General features: G+C 35.6%; 1 protein-coding gene across 6 annotated transcripts in view; it reads right to left on the reverse strand.

The window, feature by feature from the left end:
* Positions 1-1,489: 1,489 nt before the first annotated feature.
* PPP3CB (protein phosphatase 3 catalytic subunit beta) overlaps positions 1,490-22,837 on the reverse strand; it is a gene marked incomplete at its 5' end in the record, with an annotated part of 48,113 nt that continues 26,765 nt past the window's right edge. The window contains 6 exons of one of the 6 annotated variants that reach the window (XM_082673128.1): positions 1,490-3,335; positions 4,745-4,774; positions 9,569-9,666; positions 10,398-10,482; positions 12,550-12,576; positions 17,565-17,642. In XM_082673128.1, coding sequence (XP_082529254.1) covers positions 3,157-3,335; positions 4,745-4,774; positions 9,569-9,666; positions 10,398-10,482; positions 12,550-12,576; positions 17,565-17,642 — 497 coding nt within the window. In that variant the 3' untranslated portion in view covers positions 1,490-3,156. The remainder of the gene's footprint in view (positions 3,336-4,744; positions 4,775-9,568; positions 9,667-10,397; positions 10,483-12,549; positions 12,577-17,564; positions 17,643-22,837) is intronic. The other 5 variants (XM_082673133.1, XM_082673132.1, XM_082673131.1 and 2 more) reach the window with 5 other exon arrangements.

Raw genomic sequence — 22,837 nt, forward strand, 5'->3', positions numbered from 1 at the left:
GATTGTTTTTTCTAACTCAGAAGTGTCATCTTTGAATATAAAGGGAGATGATATATAGAAAAAAACTGACATTGAATAGTTTACATTTCACCATCATTACTACTGTTCTGGTAGACATTTAAATTTACAATTTAGAAAGATCTGAACTTTTCACAATTTGCATTCATCATGAGTTACATAAAAAAAAAAACCTTTAAAAGTACTTCTATGGTTCGTTGTGAAACTAGTTAGAAGACAGACTAGAAAGAGCTTCCTATTCAACAAGTACAAAGGGGGCTTCCCTGGTGGCGCAGTGGTGAAGAATCCTCCTGCCAATGCAGGGGACACAGGTTCAAGCCCTGGTCTGGGAAGATCCCACATGCTGCGGAGCAACTAAGCCTGTGAGCCACAGCTACTGAGCCTGTGCTCTAGAGCCCGCGAGCCTAGAGTCCATGCTCCGCAAGAAGAGAAGCCACCGCAATGAGAAGCCCGCACACTGCAACGAGAAGCCCCCGCTCTCTGCAACTAGAGAAAGCCCGTGCACAGCAACAAAGACCCAACTCAGCCAAAAAATAAGTAAAATAAATTAAAAAAAAAAAAGTAGGAAGGGATCTATGAGGCACTGGGTGATATTCTACCACTCTTCATGTATACCACTTTTTCTGAGTTCCATTCCTTCCTCTTATTTTCTTCTTAATTTTTGCCATTAACCCTAATTCTTCTGATTTGCTAATGATATTTTATGTTTACCCATGATTCCCATGAACACTATATAACCCTAGTAATGGACCTAAGGAACTAAAGAAGTTCCTGCTACCTGATATATTAGTTAAGCTCTTAATTTAGAGATGCATAGTTTTCATAGACCAATAACATCAAGAGAATATTTAAGGTATACAGTACATAATAACTGTAAAGGCAGCTCATGGACTGGGATGCAAGTTAATATTACAGCAAGCAGAAGCTGTAATGATCAACAATTGGAGTTCTGCTTGCTACCTTGAATTAGGCATGTATATATACTTCAAGTTAAATTAATGCTTTTTTTTTAAGTCTTTATTGAATTTGTTACAGTATTGCTTCTGTTTTATGTTTTGGTTATTTTTTGGGCCGCGAGGCATGTGGGATCTTAACTCCCTGACCAGGGATCGAACCCACACCCTATGCATTGGAAGGCAAAGTCTTAACCACTGGACCACCAGGGAAGTCCCTAAATTAATGCTTTATAATGTGTATCATTATAATTATTGTTGAAAAATGTAATTAAAGTTGCTATACAATTATATTATTATAAAATGTTGAACAATATGCAAATTTCGCTCAATTTGCAAAATTCTATACTTATTTTGATTGTGACAAAGAACGAAAATGCAGTATTCTTCTTTTCTTATTGTTAAAACTTAATAAATTCCAAATACTACTGTAACAAAATTCTAGACAATAACATTTTCTTTCAGTTAAAAGTTAAGTGAAACACTGATTTTAAATAACAGATTTAGGCCTATAATAGGCACCCAGAGTGCTCAGTTACTAATGCTCATGTAAAACAAGTATAAGCAAAGTAAAAAAAAAGAAAAAAAAGGAAAAATTTATGAAGACAAGAATTTAATTCATCATATTACCATGAACTACCCATTAGATAATTTTCTCTGAATATCCCAATTCTACTAACAGGATTTTCTGATTTGCATGAGGTCAAATCAGACTACATCTTCCAAATAAAACCCAACACAGAGATAGGAGCAGCGGCCCATGCATGGAATTTATTGTGTGCTACTGTTTATAAAATACTCAAATAGTCCTGCACATGCATAATATTTCCAACTTAGAAAGGAGACCATACAGGGTGCACTTTCTGGCAAACAAACAATAGATGGTTCCGCTGCCTGGAGCTCTGAGTTGTATTCCAGGGCATGAGGGAAGCAGGCCACCAAAGTAAAGGGAAATACCAAACTACTGTGGCAATCAATACAGGTCAGTAATTGTGAAAAATTAGCACATGGTTCCATTTAGTCTAACCAAGCAGTTCTGTAACTATCAAAAGAAAATGTTCAACATGCAGTCTTGACTTTTATGCTTCCACTAACATCTGAATGACTGAACAGAACTGTTGCTTCTATGCTGCACTGCTTAATCAAAAACACTTCCAGAACATTTTAAAATTTCCTTTGCATCAAAACATAAAATGATAGGAAGCCAGCAGTAAATCACCCTGGTGGCTATTTAAGCAACTTGAGTACTCACAGTAAACTAAAATTTCTCATAACATCTAGGTAACCTATACATGTCGTACCTGTACATCATAGGTCTATATATTAAATATTTGCAAAATGAAAACATGCATACACAAAATACGTCAAGTTTTACAGACATGATTTGAATTAAAATTTACTTTGACAATGTACAAACTTCTTTTAAAGTACCTTAAATGAGTAATTCTGTAATTCTTCATAATTCTGAAATTTAGAGATTTTCTTCTTAAATCTCTGGGGTGTAAATCTCAAAAGATCTGGGCAAGAAAGATTCTAAATTAGTTTTTGGATTTGTGTACAAGTAAGAGAGTCTGCCTAGAAATAGGTTATGCATTCATAATTGAAAAATACCAAGACTATATTACAGAATTAGCCACATTTAGGAACTACAGACCTAAGGTCAGCATTTTGTATAAATGCCAACTGGGTTTCTCAGCATTTTGCCCATAATTCAAAACACAGCTTAGTAACCTCGGAAATGTATTTTAAGACCATGCTAACTCATCCTTTAAAGACATTTCATGGGGGAAAAAAAAAGTCCACATTATCTCTTAGGATTGTATTTGAAGTTATGGTTGAAAAACAAAATCTAATTCTACTGAGGGGAAAAAGAAATCTCATTTGTAAACTTAAATGTGTGAACCACAAGCATAAATGGAGGTGTAGTTGCCCTCCACTGGAAATTGCCCCAAGCCCCTTGCTCACTGCTCTCCACCTTGGCAGCGATGACCCAATCTTATCAGATAGCACAACATGTCCCAGGGCCCTCAAGCCTCCATCCAGGAAGGGGGCTGGGGTCTCAAAAGCACAATGGTTTCTCCAGAGGGACTGTGACATTTACAGTCAGCTTGACCGACCCCTCCAGCTCCTCGGGTGATCTGTCCATTTGGGGCCCGAGCTGTGAGAGTCCCTGGGAAGCCGTGGGTCACTGGGCACCATGGTTGCCAGTCCCGTGGTTCTCAGTGGCATGTGCGGTGTTCAGAGAATTGAAACCATCTTGCTGTACAGCATCTTTCCGGGGTGGCATTCTCTCATTGATCCTATCCAAACCCTTTGCCTCTTCAAAACTGCAGATTCTATGTGGTGGAGAGAATCCTCGTATTGCTTAACAAAATGCAAATTTGATACGTCAGTAATTGAAAAACATTTCTGAGATTTCAAAAACATAATTAATGATTTTTAAGAAGAAAGAAATTAGTTGTACATAGCAACATTTAAATCTTACTTTAACTGAAGCCTATCCCCATTCTAGATTTCCCCTTAAAAATGTGAAATGTTTAAACCTAAATATAAACATGACAGCTTCATAGACGACAAGTGTTACATAGCCTTAAAAAACACACACACACAAAAATAATCCTCCCCTGCCCCCAAGACCTCCAGGCAATGGTCTCAGGGTCTCAACCTGACTTCTACTACATCAATTATCTCCTACCTCAGGCCCTAAGATCACCAGTGACTATCACAGTAAGGCAGCAACAAGAGTAGGGGCAAGTGAGGAGGCTAAACAAGGTTAATCCTCAACATACAAATCTGTACCAAGAGCGTGGGAGAAGAAAAGAAAGTTAAAATTTAGCAGATCAGAACTACCTTGGAGGTCAAGGTATTATCGCCCCATTACCACCAATATGAAATGAAAAAGGTAGGAAATGCCTCCAGGAGTTAGATCTGTGTTTGGCAGATTGTAAAACGTATTTATAGTTCCATATTTTAGGAGATGTTTTCCTTAATTCACTGGCCATTCACTGCCTGTTCTTTGGAAACCCAAATCAAAATAAACGGCAATCCTCCTCCAATTGTTATGGTTTCTCATTCACTTCATCTGGAGTGATGTATCCTCTATTATTAAAATGTACATTAAAAAAATTTCCATACTATTGGTTATAATTTGGTTGCTTTAATATGCAATCCCTGGGACTCAGAGTCTGTGCATGTGAACCAAGTAAGGGGTTGGGGCAGCAAAGCTTTCAGCAACGTGGAATACCAACCCAATACATGATATACGCGATGTAATATTATCAGCAAACACTAGCCCAGACTGCAGCACAAAATCACAGTGACAACTCTGCACTCTCAGGTGAATTACTGAAAATGAGTATGTCATTTTTATATCATGAGTATACCAAACCTACATCTAGAGAGGATTGCACTTCAGAATTTAAAAATCTGAGTAGCACAGAATCATGCAAAATATGGAACAGATCTTTATTTGCAACTGTAAATGCTATAATATTATACCATAACATGCTGTACTCTAAAGAATTCTGGAACATTAAATGCTGGTCGCATTACTATACTAGAAAAGGGAAAAAACCAAATTGTCACTATGGAACTCAGTCCTTGTGATTTAAAAAGAAGAAGAAGAAAAAGATATGACTGTTAAACTTGATGAGTCAGTGAGTCTGATTCATCTTGGACTGTGCAAGCTAGAAGTAAGACACACCCACAGGACATTCACTGATGCCCACCCACACACCACAGATCTCTGCCCAGTGCAAGGACTCTGATCGTACCTTTTTCAGCCTCAATAGCCTCAACTGTGGCTGTACAGAAGTGAGCAGAGGCATGCAAAATGAATGAGAGAGATGAGAAGGGTCATATCGTACAGCAGAAAAGGCAATGATTACTTAAAATATAACAGTACCCCATACTACATTATCATTTACAATTTAACATATATAGTACCCATATTAGAGAGCCCCATCCAATCCCCCAATTCCTGACACAGCACAGTTTACACACAGCACTAAGACACCATCGCTCAGAGCACAGAACACATAGACCTATTGTAAACACAGACACCTCAGCATCCATGCAAATGCACACTAGTATTAATTACCCATCTTGAATTCAGTATTTTGATGACGTTAGAATTTTCCAACATGTTTATTATGTCACATCCATCACAATCACAAGGAAATTCTCTAGAGTGAAATTATGATGGTAGAATTGCAGTAGAGCAAACAGAATGAGATTCTTTTCTTTCATGTCTAACTTATCACCAGTTGGTCCCCTAAGATATAAACTAGAAGGGGTCAGCAATGCTTTTCCTGTCACTTCTAATTCATAGGGCAAAGCATAAGCTGCAAAAGTTGGTATGGCTACAATGAAATTTATGGTCAGTAAACTTGGTGAATTACTCTAATTAGAACAGTTCCATAGTGCTGTCCTCTGTGGGTAATCTAAAAGGACTCCTCTTACCTACTAGAAACGTCCTTTCTATTATAACTGGTGTTCCAAATATCTAAAGATATCTAAAGATATCAACATGTAACATATATAAAAATCCATTTATGTTCAGTGTATCACGAACTCAAATCTACCTCAGTTACTAACAGCCTCAAGTGACAATAAGAAGGCTACTGAGCATGTTTTCAAGCCCATCTACCAACTAGAGAGGAATCAAGAGATAGAACTGAGGTCTTACTGGCAATAAATCCTGTTCATTTCATGATATGGACATACATATAGGTCATATAAATGAGAAATACATTCTTGGTATAGCTTGTCTCTGGCCCATTTAGAGAATTGCAACATATTTAGTCATACATATTTTTGTAGTCAAAGATTCTTTTGGTTCATTTCTGGGTTCAAACTGTATAAAGCACTCACACTGAGGACCAGGACCAAAGATTGCAGAGGACATTATTGCCTGATAATACTGCCAAGTCTCAATTCTTACTTTACCCAAAGTGTACAAATTCATACTATTGATAATGTTCCATCCCTTCTACTTTGCTTCTTCAATGATAAGGCCAATTAGAATAATTATTCCTAAAATGAACTTTTAGCAGTACACATGATTTAGAAATAATAAAATTTATCCAAAGCAGTTATTAATGTGAAAGGACACTGATGAATCTAAGGAATTAAAGAAGGCTAAATTAGATGTTTGTAATCTCAATCAGATAGTAAAGTGGGGACCCCCAAAAAAGGAGCATAAACACTGAATAAAGGAAGAATTAATTTTTCTCAACTGTTAAATCATATTACAAATTAAAGCAGATATACTTATTGTATACCCACTATACTTATTTAAATCACCATTTAAAAAATCTAGCCCTGTACACTTGGAAAATACTCTTGGAATTTGTCCAGACAGAAAACTGGGATAAATGACCCACCTCTACTGGATCAGCCCTGGAATTCCTATTCTTCAAAACATGGACTATTTTCTTTATAATTTAGAAATTAAATAGGGAAAAATAAAATGCCTATCAGAATCTATGTTTTAAAGAGCTTGTGGTAACAGAAGTGATTTTATATGAGATATTTCATAATTTGTATTTTATATATAGTAATAAATTAAAAAACTGATTATCACTGTAAGAATTAGTATCTATTTTAGTATGTCAATAGTTTTAAAGTCTATAAAAATTTTTTTCAAATTATGAAAATGACAATACACTTTTGGGGGCTTTTAATTTTATATGCATTTTCTAGGTCAATTTATATTCTCTGCTCTTTCCCAAGGCCTCTAAATGCTCCTAAATGCTTTTTAGGACACAAAATGTACATCACACTCAAAATTGCATACCATGTTAAGTCTGAATGCTTAGAATTCAAAGAAGATCATTTGAAGCTTACATATTAAGCTGGAAAGAAAGAGATCTGATAATTGCAAAATTCTATCTGAAAAGCACTATTTTTCCTCAATTTTTTTCAGTTTTATGGGGCATCTTGACATGACCTTACTAAGTTTGAGTGTAATGCTGTTTCAAACTGTGTTCCTCAATACTACACAGGATAAGTGATCAAGAGGAATTGACCTTACTATAATATAGATGGCCACATATTTTCTCATATAGGTCCTCATGAAGGTAGCATTATAATGGCTAGCTCCCAATCAAACTTCCAAGAAGAAAATGCACATAAAATATGATTATCAAATCCTACTCCAACAGAGTTATGCAGTTTGTAAAAACACTTGAGAAATATCATAAATTAACTGTAAAGTTATTGATGAGACAATTTCTATTTTCTGACAATAGGACAGAGGTCTTAGAATTTTAAAACTTTCTTTTTGCAATACTTAGCTCTCAGGTATTCACGTCAGGGGTCATGTCTACTAAAATTTTAAATGTTACATAAATTTTTAAAAATCACATGGGTGATCATACTTCTGTATGAGTTTTGTTATTTGTTTCAAAATGGGTTTGTCTTATGATAGAGAAATCACTTCAACCAAATGTAAACCACACGATCAAGATCCATTGCTGGCAGAGCTAGGGAGCTATCTAGTTTCCCAAATCGGACCCCTTAAGCTCAGCACCATCCAGTAACTCACTCTACGCCGGGAATAGACAGTCCCTTCAGTAAAGCTGTCTTTCAATCCTTCCCTGCAGTTGGGGGTGATTTCAAAGTTGGAAGACTGAGCTTCAGGCTGCATGCAAATTAAGAATAAATAGATGTGCTGAGCTCTCAACAAAGCATGTAATTAGCAGGCACTAATTGCGAAATCTGAAAGAAAGGTTCGCTGTGGATACAACATAAAAGTAACAAAATATCCAAGGATAACTGAGAGATGACCGTAGTTTAGATTTACTTAAGTGTGAGACCCTTTAGGTTTTCTTTTCCTTTTCTGAACAAACAGGAGGAAGGATATGGCATTTTTCAAGTTATTAAAATTCATCCTTTTCTATTAACATTCTTGCTAGTGTTATTGAATGTTTAAGGTCTTCTTAATTTGTTTTAATGAAATTATTTTTTGCTCATTTTCCTAATGTTTACAAGATAATAAGAAAAATGAAGGGCAAGAAATATAAAGAAAATCAGAGCAGATTTTTTTTAAATCAATAAAAGAAACCTCATTCAAAATGAAAATTTGAAGATATAATTTCAAAACATACTTATATATCTCACATATACCAGTAGTGGTAGCAGACAACACAATAACATATAAATAGAACATGTATAGGCTACAAGTAGAAATTATTTATCTACAGAAAAATTCTTTTTATTTATTTAAGCATTTATTATGAGACCGAGTGAAATGAAATTGTGAAAAGTCAATCTAATTTAAATTTATTCAAAATTTAAAATTAAAATTTCCTATTTTTTTGCCTTAAAAATTTGACTAATTACAACACCAAACATGACTGAGAAGACATCAGATCTGTTGCTTCCTGTTTTAATACAACAATGACCCTTGGAGGGCTGTCAAAAGTGACTACAATAAAACATAAATTAAGGCTTTACATATCACATTTTCTGCTTTCCAACCACAAGGGAAAGAAATCTAGACTTTCAGTTATTGGGTATAATCTATAACATTCACATCACTTTCTTCTATTTAATCTGTAATGGGCTTTCAAAAAGTTAACCCAGTATTTACACAAATACTTACTCCAAAAAAACTTAAGATTTTTTTTTAAATATAAAATATTCAATGAGCCAGATTACAGGAATGCTTTACGTATAATTCTTTTTATTTTCATGCAAAATAAAGGCACACTTAATAACACCCTTTCAATTTTGACTTACAGGATTTAAATTCCACCCCTTATAACAATGACTTAATGTCTAACGTTACATTCATGTTGAGAATGCACAAAGTACAGCAACAATGCAGCAAACCTCAAAACAAGGTGCTACAAAGTTGCTTCTACATCAAGACAAGTGTCTGATAGAGTAATTTAACTTAACATACTTTTACAGACATACAGCTAACCTAAAGAGAGACAGACAGATTTAGGAAAGCAGCTACATCTGCAGAGGAAGGAAACAGCGTGTTACAGACAGTCAATTATACATAGAACATTTGACAAACACCACAGAAAACAAACTTTGGCATCATTTACCAGGGTACAAAACCTTGCACAAATGTTTTGGCAAGTGAAGTGCATAAGTAATGTTCTGGGGCTCAAGCAGATTGTTAATTCTAAAATTAACATCTGAAAATGTAAGCACAGTCTAATACAATTACATAAATTAGAAAGATAAAAAAATAAGAAACTTGGAATTACATTTCCATTTAAGTAATATGGATATCCTTGATTCACATTCTGAAACTGAAGCTTTAAAAAGAAAATGGTGCATTAGACAAACGAATAAATATTTCAGACATTATGATATGAGTTATTCCCATATCATTTCATGAAAAGCTGAGAGACTGATCATTATTTTCAATTGAAAGGAATACCCATTTTATCATTTTCTGGCCTGGTCAGGTTATTAATCAGACACTACCTATCATATAGTATTCTGCTTGTATCAGCTGCTGAGACAAGAACTAAAAGGCAGAAAGAATTCCCTGCATGCATTATGTGTATTGTTAGCAAAAGAGTGAGGTGTGCCCCAGTCCATGTGAGGCACAGCAAGTTGCATAACATCATTACCACTTTGCAGGGTCTGCCGTCCTCCAGCTAACACTCCACTAGGCAACATCCCTGTGGGAGTCAGGCCCTTGAGTGTCAGCACACTTTCACTCTCCTCCCTATAGCAGAGAGATATAACAAAGATCAGAGACGTCCAACAAGTACTTAGGTTAAAAGAGGAGATGGGGCCCAGATGTAGGCCATGTATGTAACTTATGACATTCATTGCTATTACCATATTTTCCTCAATTCCAAGATATACATTTTTCCACGTTCTAAATGTTTCAGATATGAGGGTATGCCGTACAACTGAGACATATATTGTTCTTCCTGAAAAGCTTTATTAAATATGTGGTGAGATTCATCACCAATGGGTATCATAATATTGATAAAATATGGTATTTCATGTCTGATATAAGCAGTTTTGCAAACAAATTTTTAAGGACTAACCCATTCATGTGCACCCTTATACCTGGTCTTCCTGAATTAACCCCAGGAAGACAATTTGTGACTCCAGCAAAAAGGACTTCCTTTATAGATGAGCAAGTTCATCAGGAACACTCTAAAATGTGCCCCCTCCTCCTTATTATGCTCTAATTTTAAGGTGTAGATCTAATACTTTCATCACAGAAGGACAAGAGATGCCAAAGGTGAACAATAATAATCACAAGGGTCAAAAATACTAGTTTCAAAGGGACCTGTGTTCCCCTCTTCAACATGTAAGTATACAACTTCTTTATAGAAAGAATGCTACTATATTGCTTTTAGATATCAAACAGGACACCGCTTATAATAAAGTATAATAAAAGTGATTTCTGTAAAACAAATCATTGGGAAAATATATCATTACCTGAGAACAGAGAAGACCCTTGCCATCTTGCCAATTGCTCGAATTTTGTTTCTTATGATTTCTTTCCGGGCTGCAGCTGAACCTACTTTCAATGGAATAAATAGAAAGAAAGACTCAAGTTTAGGGCATCCATACTTGTACCATTCTATTAGCCTGCTTCACTCTCATCTGAACCAACACCAAGCCCCTCGCCACCAGCTCACATGGAAGAAACTAGATGAACTCATGCCAAAAAGCTTCTCTTTCAATGTTTAGCTCAGCACTGATCTAATACTGGGATCTGACACAGATACAACTGAAAAGTAATCAGCCAACTTTATCACTCTCACACTACTGACTAACCAGTAAAACAGCAATGGGAAAGAAACTAGAGTCCAACCTGTATCACAAACCAGAGGACAAAAAAATGGTAACAATTCTACAGTCATTGTTTAATTCTCATGAGAGCCTATGGCATGCAGACTAACAGACTAGAACTGGTCATAACCTTTAGACTTCTGTTAGATTATCATAAAAGCCTTTAACATGCAGGCTGGAAATATCCCATCATACTATGACAAAAGAAGCTTCCTTGCTCAAAGTTAGTCTGCAAACAGTGATATGAAGCGACTACTGGGCAGGTGACCCAGAACGAGGGACCATAGCAGCATTTCAACAATGTACATCTCAACCTCATGGACTAAGTGTCCTCTAAGGTCATGCAAATATATACAAGCTTTTACATCCCTAGGTGAGTATGACACAAGGAGAGTGAGCAATGAGAAAAGACTCCCCAAAAAACATGGCTAAAGAATCACTAATGCTTCATCTCCAAATGGTTAGCTGCACTGCCTATCACTGATACAGAAGAGAATATATCAAAATAACTGAATCTTTGCCTGAATAAAGACTCAGAGGTTGTTATCTTCCTTCCCTTGGCCTCCAGAAAGAACAACAACAATCTCAGTCCTGTTATCTCATATACAGCAACTAGAATCACTCTGGACCCAAGAGTGTGGTTCCTTAGAACTGTGCTTCAACATGATGAAAACAAACATATGGAAGCACCGTGGTTGAGGAGAAGGTTAAGGAAAGGCTAAAGACACTAGACCAAAAGGGGCCTTAGGTACACAGAGGTCTGAACAACCAAAAGTCTTTTGGGCTAGAGCATCTTATTTAAAATTCAAGCAGTCCACAAATACATATAATTAAAAACTAAGATGATGACTGGACCTTACTGCAAGGAAACAGAAAAAGAGATCCAATTTCAAAGATGAAAACAAAAGACATATTTTAGAGAAAATAGGCTCCACAACCATGTTTATGATGCTCTAAGTGTAATATTATGAGTGCTGAAGCTATAGCTTTTACAAATCCAAAACTGTGTAGGTCCATGGTACTACACAGGTATTTCTAAGGTGCCAAAAAAATTACTTAAAATCTCAAAATCATAGAATATTGGAATCTGAAGACATTAGAGATACTGCAAAGTTCAATTTCCTCATTTTATAGACAAAGAAACTAACTTTACTAAGTGTCTTGTCCAAGGACATAGGGTAAGTCTGATTCTCTTCAAATAAATTAATATATTTTGTTTTAAAATTGACAGAATTTTTGAAATAGCCAGACTGGGGGAGAGGAGTACAGAGATGGGGGAGGATGGCTGTAATGAGATACATTCACATTTTCAGCCTTAATTTATATATCTATAAAACTGAATGATATGTAAACTATACTGATTTCAAATTAAAAATTCACTGGAATATAAAAACACTTTACAAATCAGGATTTTAAATCAGTCTACAAACACATCATGCATAATATTAAAGTAAATGTCCACAGTAAAATTACTTTGGGGAATCAGACAGACAATCAAACACCCCTAGTCATGCAGGGAAAAGTACAAAACATTACAAATAAGCAAAAGAATGAAATTTTAAAACAAGAGGAATGAAAAAGAGGGAAAAATATTTCCATGCACAGAAAGACAGATATCTTGGAATATGACTTCTAAAAACATCAAATTCTAACTTAGATAAAACTTAAACTAAATTTGCACAAGGCCCAAGAGGACTCTGCATAAGTATACTTAATGAATACACAAACTTACATGGACATGAGAATAACTTATGAAGTCATATTTCAAAACAATGTTACTCTGTCTGGTCTGTACCTTTTTTATTGCCATATATGAGCCGTTCTTCAGATGGAGAGTCCAGAAAAAAGGAAGTGAATGATGGAGAAAAGGTGGTTGAGACAAATAAAAAGATAGAGATTTAACTTGGCAGTGGTACTGAAGAATGAATGTAGAAAGAAAGGGAGAAAAATGAAGGTCCTCATATTTGAAATTTGAAAAATGTAGTACTGTAAGATCTGGCAAATAAAGGAGGGATGCCACTGGGTAGAGCTCTAAAGGAAAGATTTCTTAAAAGATATGTGTTCAGAAGAAATTATGGACAGAATGACTATAATATTTGATGAAAGTAGACAAATTAGGGACAGAAAAAAACACGTGAAAACACATAAGACTGATAAAAGACTGTGCTAACAACAATCGCACATTTATATTAATACCCTTAAGGAAATGTGTCACCCATGGAAGTATGTTAAGTGAAAGGTAATGACACAAATGAGATACAAACTCATGTGGTTCTTCAAGGACACGAACATCTGCAAAATCTGTAGCATACACAGAGAAATGTAGGTAACTTTATAAACTACCTCAGTGGAAAACCTTACCCACTCCCAATAAAGGAAAGGCTAAGCCTCCCACACTCCATAATAACAAGAGCACACAATTTCTTGAATCAGAATTGTGGAACTTTTGCACATACTCAGGATCAACAGTATGTGCTGTCTGTTCCCAGTCCAATCTGGGAGTTTTAGGGACATCTTTTTGCACAAATAGCAACAGATTGTTTCAAAGCAAGTAATAGCTCTTAGAGTAGGCAGCAGAGATGTCTCATTTGAGCTTTCCATTCTAATGCTGAGATACATGATTCCATTATAGGAAATGCAAAGTTTTAGTTTAGTAAAACTATAACACATATGGATTATGTATTTCCTTTACCAAACTCAAGACAAAAGATAAATAACTGAAAGAAACAGTATGCATTCTAAATATCATAGAAATCAGTGTTCAGAAATTCCCTTTAATGATTACATAACACCTCTAAAAGGAACACTATGTGCATTTACACATGCAATATGTTTATGCAAATTTTTGCCTTTAAAAATAAACCCACATGTACATTAAACAATACAGAATACCAAAGGCCATCACTTAAGAAGAAAGAAAGTCTTATTCCTTTAGCCAATTTCAGCCTTGAATATGCAAAATCTACTCTTTCCTTCCTCCCAGTGGGAAATGTCCAATCCTGTTCTTTCCCTTCCCCCACAGAAAAGCTAAACCCTTATTGTGTCTCCACAGCAATCCCCAACCCAACAAGTTTTCTTTCTAAGTCAGATTTCTTCCCAGGCCCAGTCCATAACATGGTTCCACCGCTGAGTAGGAAAAGGGGAAGGAGAGGAGAGAAGGTATGCTATCATGCTCAAAGGAAAGAAGAAAAGACAGGGTTAAGGGGAAGAAATAAGGGAATATGTGTAAGAAAGGGAAACAAATGTAGTTCTAGTAGCTCTTTTCCCTATCCCATCCTAGTATCTATCCTAAACTCCTCCCCTTTCCTCCATTCCTCAAGGTTCTTCCTCCCCCACGCCACTCTCATTCCTTGATGCAAACTCCCATACCCATATTCAAAAAATTTTCTTGGGCTTCCCTGGTGGCGCAGTGGTCGAGAGTCCGTATGCCGATGCAGGGGACACGGGTTCGTGCCCTGGTCCAGGAAGATCCCACATGCCGCGGAGAGGCTGGGCCCATGAGCCATGGCCACTGAGCCTGCGCGTCCGGAGCCTGTGCTCCGCAACGGGAGAGGCCACAACAGTGAGAGGTCCGCGTACCGCAAAAAAAAAAAAAAAAAAAAAATTTCTTGGCGTCCCTGCTCTTAATACTTGGTAGTGTAAGGGTGAATAAATGTGGAGTAATTGCACCTGCCATGTTGGCAGTGAAGGGAGATCTATTTCTAGTATTCAAAGATGGAACTCAGTGTATTTTCCCGTAGAAACATTGTCATAATTTTTTAAATTACTTAAAGAGTGGGAAAGAATTTTCATCCTCTCTATTCCCTCAATCTATGGAAGAGAAGATTTTGAGAAGTTGGGTGACTTTCCCAAGATTACACAGCTAGTATAATGGTAGCACCGACACCTGAACCACTGATCCTTTTCACTAAACTACAGTGCCTCTTTAATGATCAAATTTGATTCATCTCTGGAGTGTAAGAATGATATAACAAGTTGATAAATAAGCATAATTTATCATTAATAGGAAAAATGTTGATAAGATACATAAAATCTCATTAGAAGGAATATAATAAAATTTTATATTTACTTCTGGTTGAATTCCCAAAAATGATTCAGTATCTATCTTCTTATAAATCATCAGTATCTAAACCAAGTACTATATTAGACTTAACAAGGAAATTTTTTCCCTTTTTACTATGGAAAGAGGACTAAAGCATCACCTATCACTACTCCTATTTAACACTATTAACAATATTGATACAATTTTTTTTTTTTTTTCGGTATGCGGGTCTCTCTCACATTGTGGCCTCTCCTGTTGCGGAGCACAGGCTCCGGACACTCAGGCTCAGCAGCCATGGCTCACGGGCCCAGCCGCTCTGCGGCATGTGGGATCTTCCTGGACCGGGGCACGAACCCGTGTCCCCTGCATCAGCAGGCGGACTCTCGACCACTGCGTCACCAGGGAAGCCCAGATACAAAATTTTTGAAGAAAAAGAAATAAAAGGTAAAAATGTAGAAAATAAACAATATCAGCCTTATGCAAATGACATATTTTTTAAAGTGAAGGAAAACAAAAATTACCGTAGGAAGTAATTCTGCTGATCCAACTTGTTGAACATAAGATAAACCCACAAACATATAATTCCTTTATACAGTCAGAAAATATAAGAGAGATACCAGTTGCAATAGTAATAAGAACATAAAACACTGAAATATTAATTTAACTTGGTAATAACAGATTTTTCCCAAAGAAAAACTATATAATTTTAAATAATTATATATTAAATATATTAAAAGGAGTAATTATAGTAAATGAACTAATTATATAGAGCAAGAGATTTTGATCTTAGTTTAGAAAATTAAATATTATTTTTTAAAAACTTCCTAGATTCAGATATAGATTTAATGTAACACCAATTAAAACTCCTACTAGATAGTTCACAGAATTTGACAAATTAACAGAAAACTCTATTGAAAAAATTAGTGGAACATGTACAAAAATGATTTCATTATATTATTGATCATTACATCAGTACCTATAAAATTATGAAGTAGGAACTATTATCTTCATTTTGAAGATAAAAAAACTGAGGCTCAGAAAGGTTAAGTAACTTGCCCGAGGTCACATAGCCATTATGAGCAACTAGAATCTGAACCCAGAACTAGTCTTACAACAGTGATTGCAGAACATGGAAAATAAATATTTAGTTAAAACTATTTAAAAATTTTATGGAAAAGACAGATATGATGAAATATGTTAGAACTAAAAGCTTCTACAAAATATCATAGAGAATTAAAATAAGGAAAAATTAATATTATTCATTAAATCTTATTATCCAAACAAAAAAAGAACTGATATAATTTATTTCAATGAACAAAACTATAAACCAGAGTAAAAGCACATCCCTGCCTGCCACCAACAGATGGCACTAGCAGACACTTGTATATAGTCACTTTGTGCTTTCAACAAATGGACTTAAAATTGTGGTTAAGAATCAAACCTGTTGGTAAGTAGAGAAATTTCTAAACAGTTTTTACTCAGATTTTACTTGTTAAATGGTCACTTGATAGGGACAGTTTACATAGTTGGGAAAGCAGATAGTAATTTCTCCCTTAGCATCATGAGAATTCAAAGAAATGTAAATTAAACCAACTGTAATTTATAGCCACCAAGCAAAATAAGTAAAAACAACCAAAACCCAATTAGGTGGGCCTGTGAAGAAATACAGGTCTATAGATTCATTGCTAGAAACACTTCATATTGGTCCAATTTTTATGCAAAGTAATCTGGCAGTTCATAGCTAAAATAATGAAGCTAAAACTCTTCATTCTCTTTAACTCTGTAATTCTCTTCAAGAAATTTATTCCAAGAAGGAAAATTAAAACTATTGTATGAATGTTTATTGCATGCTATTCATAATAAAGATAATTTAAAGCAACCCAAATGCCAAACAATATAATACTAACTACAAAGATTATGGTATATTGATATACTTAGAAATATGTAGGTATCGAATTTTACCAATATGTAGACCATGTTTAATACATGGAAACATTTATATGAGAATTAAAACTATGAAAAGTATGCTGCAACAAAGATGTGAGGGGCATATGGAAGGGAATAAAGAGTTTTCAGCTTACAAACTGTTTATGTTTTTGTTCATTCAGTTAATTAATATAAATATTTAAATTTAAGTTCTAAATAAAAACTTCAGAACATAAAAATAAAAGTAATTTTGTTTCTATTGTATTAGTTTATACTATAAATGTGCATTAGGTACATAGGCTGGTTGGCTTACATAAGAACTAACAACCATGTATAACTTTGTATGGAAAAAATGCTTGCTGAATTTTAAACTAAACTAACAAGTGGTCTCTTAGAACATAACCACTCATAAATTGAGAACAGCTTACTTTGAGTTTTCAAAGGAAGAAGTGACAACGGCATTGGGTATTCAGGTATGTTTCTGATGCACTAAGAATACAGTACCAAGGAAAAAAAAGCATTTTTATCCTCCCTTCTCTAAGTAGTGTCCATATTCATGAAGAACCACATTCTATTAGCACTTCAATTTTCCTTTCCTTCTGTTCTTTCTTCCAGATTTCCCCTTTCCCTAAATTCATTTTCTTCCCCATACCAACAGAAAAAAAAAATTACTAAAATGATTTTAAAATCTTAAAATAAATAATATCTGAAAAACTGACTTGTCATTTATCAAATAGCATAGCCATTTGAGAGCAATGACTATATTTTACAAGAGTATATTAAAGCTGGGCAGTTAAAAGATTCTATTTCACAATAAAAAACAGTAAAATGAATAGTCATACCATCAAACTGGTCTTCTCCTTCAGTCATAAGTTCATCATCAGAGCAAATACTCAGAACATTTACCAACATTTCTGTCACTATTAAAAAAAAAGTTACACATTAGTTTATCATATTCAACTATCTATATGTATACAGGGCAACTATTTATACAAATGATCCAAGAAGACGAACATATTCTGATAGCAGAAATGACGGAATTAAAAGCTATGAGGGCTTTTAAAATGAAAGAAATTAAGTGGCTAACGAGCCTGAGAGATTCTTTATGGAATAAGTTTTCAGGTCTCTCAGGAAAAAAAAATGAAGCCCCCACAGGGCTAAGAACAGGGATGAATAACATCTAAATACATACATTTAAATTCTTCATTTATGGATACAGCATTAAGGAGTAAGAAAGGGACCTCCCTGGTGGTCCAGCGGTTAAGACTCCGTGCTCCCAATGCAGGGGGCCTGGGTTCGATCCCCAGTCAGGGAACTAGATCCCGCATGCTGCAACTAAGACCCGGCACAGCCAAGTAAATAAATACATATTTAAAAAAAAAAAAAAAAGGAGTAAGAAAAAACCATGGCACAGTTCCACTGTTTCAAAAAGTTTCAGGATTCAATCTTTTAAAAACTGGCTCCAGCAATTCCCCTGAAACTTAATTCCTAAGACTACTAATGACTATCTAACAACTGGAACCCATGGTTCTTTCTTAGGTTTAATTCTCCTTCACCGTTCTATATATTTTTTTGTCTTCTCTTTTCCCTTGGTTTCCAGGATTCTACTCTTCTGTTTTTTCTACCTTTCAGACTATTTTTCCCACAAATTTGGACATTCTCAAGATTCTCTCTGCAGTCCTGTTGTTTTTATATGTTCAATCTCTTGGTGATTCCATCCATTATTATGTATTTTCAACTACCACCTTTTGAAGATGATTCCAAACTCTTTATTGCCAGTCTCGACCTCTCCTTCAATCTCTAGATTTCCCTGCTGGTTTTACTGCCAACTGTCTCAGACTATTTGTATATCGTCTGTTTCCCCTACTAAAATGAAAGCTTCATGAGTGCAGGGTGCTGTTCTGTTTACTACTGCATCCCCAGAGCCTGGTACTATGCCAGGCACATGAGAGGCATACAGTAAATATTTGACAAATGAGTAAATAAAAAAATTAAAGGTATAAGCAAATTTCAATTAATCATATAAACGCCTATTGAATATTAGCCCCTGGATGTCCTGATGGCACCTTGAAATGGACACATTCAAACAAAATTCAATACTGCCCCTATTATTTCCCCTATAGTATATTAATAGCACACCACATGTCAGGCACTGTGCTCAAGTTCTGGGATTCAGATATAAAAGGTCCAGTCTCTACCCTGTAAAAGCTTACTAACTACTAAGGATAAATAGTTATATATATACATATTATATCACAAAAAAGTGATGAGCACTATGCTGAAAGTACGCAGAGTTATGCACAAGATCTGCTGAAGAAAAGAAGGCTTTTGGGACTTCCCTGGTGGAGCAGCAGTTAAGAATCTGCCTGCCAATGCAGGGGACACAATTTTGATCCCTGGTCCAGGAAGATCCCACATGTCACAGAGCAATTAAGCCTGTGTGCCACAACTACTGAGCCTGCACTCTAGAGCCCGCAAGCCACAACTACTGAGCCCGCATGCCATTACTGAAGCTCACGCACCTAGAGCCTGTGCTGTGCAACAAGAGAAACCACCACAATGAGAAGCCCGCACACTGCAACGAAGAGTAGCCCTCGCTCACTGCAACCAGAGAAAGCCCACGTGCAGCAATGAAGACCCAACGCAGCCAAAAATAAATAAATAAATTTATTTAAAAAAAAGAAAAGAAGGCTTTTGGTAGAGGAATCATGAAGTAGAAATTTGCCAGGTGGAGAGGGCAGATAAAGCACTCTAAACAGAAGTTAGAAAAACTATGAAGAAGTCATATAGATCAGTGGAATAAAATTGAGTCCAGAAATAAAACCTCACATTTAAGGTCAACTGATTTTCAACAAGGGTGCCAAAACAATTCACTGGGGAAAGAATAGTCTTTTCAACAAATGGTGCTAGGACAACTGGATATCCACATACAAAAGAATGAAGTTGGACCCCCACTTCACACCACACACACACACACACACACACACACACACACACACACATATTAAGTCAAAAAGGATCAAAGACCTAAAAGTAAGAGCTAAAACTATAAAGTTTTTAGAAGAAAACATAGGAGTAAATCTTCATGAGCTTGGCAATGGTTTCTTAAATGTGACACCAAAGCACAAGCAACAAAAGAAAAAATAAAGAGGACTTCATCAAAATTAAAAACTCTTGTGCTTCAAAGAATATCACCAAGAAAGTGAAAAGACAATGTCACAGAACAGGAGAAAACATTTGCAAATCGTATATCTGATAAGGGACTTGCCTCTATAATATACAAATAACTCTTACAACTCAATAGTAAAAAGACAAATAATCCTTTTAAAAAAGAATCCATTTAGAAATAAACATTTCTTCAAATAAGATATGCAAATGTCGAATAAGCACATAAAAATATACTCAACATCATTATTCATTAGGGAAATGAGATACAATTTCATATCTAATATGATGGCTATAATAAAAAATGATACATAATAACAAGTATTGGCGAGGATATGGAAAAACTGGAAACATTATACACTGCTGGTAGGATTGTAAAATGGTATAGCTCCTTTGGAAAACAGTTTGACAGATCCTCAAAAGGTTAAACATAGAGTTATATGACCCAGCAATGCTTACTCCCAGTTACATACCTAAGAAAAATGAAACCATATTGTACAGGAATGTTCATCGCAGCATTATCCATAGTAGTCAAAAAGTGGAAACAACCAAATGTCCATGAGCTGATGAACGGATAAATAAAATGTATATCCACACAATAGAATATTATTTGATCATAAAAAGGAATAAAGTACTGATTCATGCTACAACATGGATAAACCTTGAAAACATTATGGAAAGAAGCCAGTCACAAAAGACTACATATTGCATGATTCCATTTACATGAAATACCCAGAATAGGAAAATCTATGGAAATAGTGAGTAGATTAGTGGTTGCACAGGGCTGCAAAGAAGATGTGGGGGGAACTGGGGAGTGAATGCTAATGGACACAAGGTTTCTTTGGGAGAATGGTGAAAATGTTTCAAAACTGATTGTGGTGACAGATGCACATCTCTGAATATACTAAAAACCACTGAATTACACAGTGTAAATAGGTTAAGTGTATGGTATTTGAATTATACCTCACTAAAGTTGTTATGAAAAAATAAAGAAAAAGTAAGAAGGTATGAAACTTACACAGCATATAGTACATTAAGGAAGTTGGCTGGGCTGTTTCATACCTGGAACATAGAGAACGTGAAAGAAAAAGACAAAAAGTGAGGCTGAAGAGAAAGTAGGGAAGGTCCACATGTGACAGGCTAAGGTTTATCCTGAAAGTTACCAGAGTCATTTATGGATACTAAATAGTAGCTTTTAAGTGTGTAGTGCTTTCCATCTAGAAGCTTAGCTGTGAAGGAAAGGCAAGAGAATCATAGCACAGTAGTAGTCAATGAAAGATATCAGAAAAAGGAAATGTTATTTATTTTTTATTTAAAGATCATATAGATTTGAACAATTTACAAAAGAGCTTAGAAGAGAGAGTTTGAAGATATAGAAGATGTAAATAATACAGTAACTTTCCTGAAAAAGCAGAAGGGTAATGAAATATAAGGACAAGTTAGAAAGGCTAGCCCTGGATAGAAGGGTCACATCTTCAGCAGGATAAGAATTCAAGATGAGTGCAGTTTATTGGGAATTCCCTGGTAGTCCATTGGTTAGGACTCCACACTTTCACTGTCAAGGGTCCGGGTTCAATCCCTGGTTGGGGAACTAAGATCCCTGCAAGCGGTGTGGCATGGACAAAAAAAAAAAGACTGCAATTTATAAAGCAGGGGAACAGTCAGTACAGAAAGCTCCCATTAATGGTACATGTTCTCTCTGAGAGTAATGGAAGTGGCTAGAAAAAGAAAATGTTTAAGTAAAAAAGATAAAATTTTAGAATATATCCTAACGGAAATGAGTGAGGAAGCAGACTAGTGATATAAAGGATGTTTGGGTACTACTGAGAGCCTAGCTAATGCTAGAAATCAAAGGGTGGTACCAAATCATAAGGCTGTATAAATATCTCCAACAGTGCTTTATATGTTGACTGTAAGAATGGAAAAAATGGATAGTTAGACTTTACTGGGGCTAACATTTATAGAACAAAGTAGAAAAACGAGAGAAAGGAGTTTGGAGGTGTGTTAAGAAGAAAGAGAGGCAAGGGGGGATCTGACTAAAAAAGAAAACAACACGTTCAAAGGCCTAGCAATCCCAATGAAGATGAAGAGAAGCTATAACTGAAGTAAGCGGTTGCTAGAATAACAGAAGTTTCATCAGGGTGTGTTAATAGCACTATCATTACCAGACTCAACACATCCAAGCCATTTTCAACCATTCCCTCCTCTTAAACATGCAATCTTGTTAAGTCTCACTGATTCTTTTACAGTTCTTGCAGTTCTCCCATGCTCTCCATTCCTAATGCTAACAGGGTTTCATTATGTTTCCATTTTGACTCCCGATGAAGCTTCACAACAGGTCTCCCAATCTCTAGTCTTCCTTGCAGTTCACTTCACCAGAGTAATTTTTCTAAATGACTATCATGATTATATTCTGTTGCAGTTGCTTCTCACCATTTATCAAAGTTCCAGATTCTCTGTTTAAGTGATCAAGATCCTCCTGATCTAACCCTGACTTAACTTTTCATTCTTTTTCTACTACTGTCCTTCATACATCTTACTTGCTAATCTAACTGAACCTCAACATTTGTCAGTGACGTTATGCTTTCTTCCTTTCAGACTCAGGATTGGGAAGTTCTCTCACCTAGAATTCTCTTGCCCAGATCTACCAGCACAATTCCACCATTCTTTAAGCCCCAGTTCAAATGCTACTTTAATCCCTCTGACAGATATAATCTCCTCTCTCTTGTTAATTCCTATAAAACTATGCTTATCTTGGAGCGCTTACCATATTACATTTTATCATTACTTATGTATCTTTAGTCCCCTATTAATCTGCAGAGACCCAATATCTTACTTGTATTTGTGTATCCTTAGTACCTTGAATAAAACAGACTTTCCAAAAAAATCTAGCAAATGAACAAATCCTACATGTATGACCTTCTACAGAAGATCACACTATGCTGGACTC

The sequence above is a fragment of the Grampus griseus genome, assembly GCF_964374135.1.
Source record: "Grampus griseus genome assembly, chromosome: 16".
Taxonomy (NCBI): Eukaryota; Metazoa; Chordata; class Mammalia; order Artiodactyla; family Delphinidae; genus Grampus; species Grampus griseus.